Raw genomic sequence first — 1,795 nt, 5'->3', positions numbered from 1 at the left:
TGTGCGGGGTGCGGGGGACTGAGGCTGTGTTTTTGGTGGCTTTGGGGAGCCGCCACTTGGCCGTGAGTAGAGAGGGATTCAAGCCAAGGTGTCTGACCCGCAGCCCGGCAAGATGGGGTGCACAGGGCGAACGCCGAGACGGTCCGGGGCGCGGGGCGCGGGGTGCGCTCACCTCCACCAGCGGGTGCCAGTGCTCCACGGGCTTGCGGGGGTTGGCCAGCATCTCCGCCCAGTGCTCGCGGCCGTGGGGGTCCGCAGCGTCGGGGCCCACGCGGCACACGCCGATCACCTCGTTGTGCCCAATGCTGGCGGTGAGGGGCGCGTGGGTGGTGAGCATCTGGGAAGGGGCGCCCCTCCTCCCACACAGCGATGCCCCGCCCCCCCGTCCCGGGCGGCACCTCTCACCAATCATAGTCGACCACCGCGATGCTGAGCCCCACGTTCTCCACGCTCTCGGGGGCCACGTCGAACACCAGCGCCTCGTTGTACGTGGGGTTCAGCGTGTTCTTCTTGATGGAGGTTTTCCGCTTCTTGAGCCGCCGCCCCTCGCTGATCAGAGAGGCCTTCACGTAGGGGTCTGGGGACCGGCAGCGAGCGCTGAATCCCGACTACGTCCTCCCTCAGACCCCTCCTTCCCTGGGGCCAGAGCCCGGGGTCCCCGGCCTTCTCTCCCTCAGCCCTCCGCCCTCAGACCGGGGTGTCCGCCCCCCCCCCGCATCCTCCGCCCTCAGACCCCAGCGCCCCGCTCTGAACCCACCCGAGAAGCCGGTGAGGTCCATCGCTTTGAGGTTTGAGGCTTTGATGATGGTCACGGTGAGGCGCCCCGCCGTCGGGAGGTAGCAGAGTGAGAAGTTGAGCTCCCCAAGATCCGCCTTTTCCTGTGGTTGGAGAAAGGGGTTCAGCCATGCCCTGTCCAGTCTCCCCATCTCTTCCTTTCCACCTTGAGGCTCCAGCTCCCCGCCCCCCGGCCCCCCCACCCCTCCCCCGACATCCAGGACTCAGGTCTCCGCTCTGCTTAAGGATCGGACTCTGGACCAGACACGGTAGCGCCCCGGGCACAGCTGCCCGTCCCCGTCAAAGCCTGTTTGTTCTGCAGGAGAGATGGAAAGTGGCATAGTGGGGTGGGGGGTGGGGGTGGGGGTGGGGAGAAGCGGGAGAGGGATGAAGAGAAAGCCTGACACGGAACCCAAAACACCGAGAAATGCCGCCAGGCAGACAGAGTCTTAAAGGAGGAGAGACAGAGACGCAGAAGGATGGAGAGAGACCCGCAGAGCGTCGGAGGCCTGACCGAGAGAGGGGGAGCAGACACTGCAAAGCGGGGGGGGGGGGGGCGGGGAGAGCCCCAAGACGCAGGACCAGTGATCCAGGGAAAGGGCGAAAGAGATTGGCTGGATATGGGGACCCCGGGAAAGTGACAGAGATCCAGAGACAGCGAGGCAGAGAACGAGAAGAGCCGCGCACAGAAGTCGGTCTCAGGGAGGCGGGAGACACGCCCAGCCCCGGCTGAGGCTACAAGGAGACAGACATCCCCCCGCCCCCCATGCCTACACACAGACACGGAGCGGTGGCCAGGGCCGGCCGGGACCCACGGCCCACCCCGCCGGCCCTGAGGCCTCATCTGGGTCCCTGGCCTCCCAGCCACAGCGACCTAGGCCCAGGTCCCCCAGGACTCCCCCCTCATTCCCCTCCAGGCCGGCCTTGGCCCAGGCTGCTCCGTCCTGTCTGTCGTCAAGCCTCAGCTGGGCTGTCACCTCCTCCCACAAGTTTCCAGAGCCCCTGCTGCCCTGAGCAGATG

At 66.9% G+C, this 1,795-nt stretch overlaps 1 protein-coding gene across 1 annotated transcript; it reads right to left on the bottom strand.

Moving 5' to 3' along the window:
- Nucleotides 1–172: 172 nt before the first annotated feature.
- Nucleotides 173–878, bottom strand: LOC105311688 (synaptotagmin-3; the record flags this gene model as incomplete). The annotated part of the gene is made up of 3 exons (XM_011387616.1): nucleotides 173–305; nucleotides 406–577; nucleotides 758–878. Coding segments are annotated over 3 exons (426 nt in total), but the record flags the coding sequence as incomplete, so codon positions are not given.
- Between the last annotated feature and the right edge of the window lie 917 nt (nucleotides 879–1,795).

Source organism: Pteropus vampyrus, unplaced genomic scaffold, assembly GCF_000151845.1.
Source record: "Pteropus vampyrus isolate Shadow unplaced genomic scaffold, Pvam_2.0 Scaffold1000006181, whole genome shotgun sequence".
NCBI lineage: Eukaryota > Metazoa > Chordata > Mammalia > Chiroptera > Pteropodidae > Pteropus > Pteropus vampyrus.
This window is presented reverse-complemented; position numbering and strand designations above follow the sequence as displayed.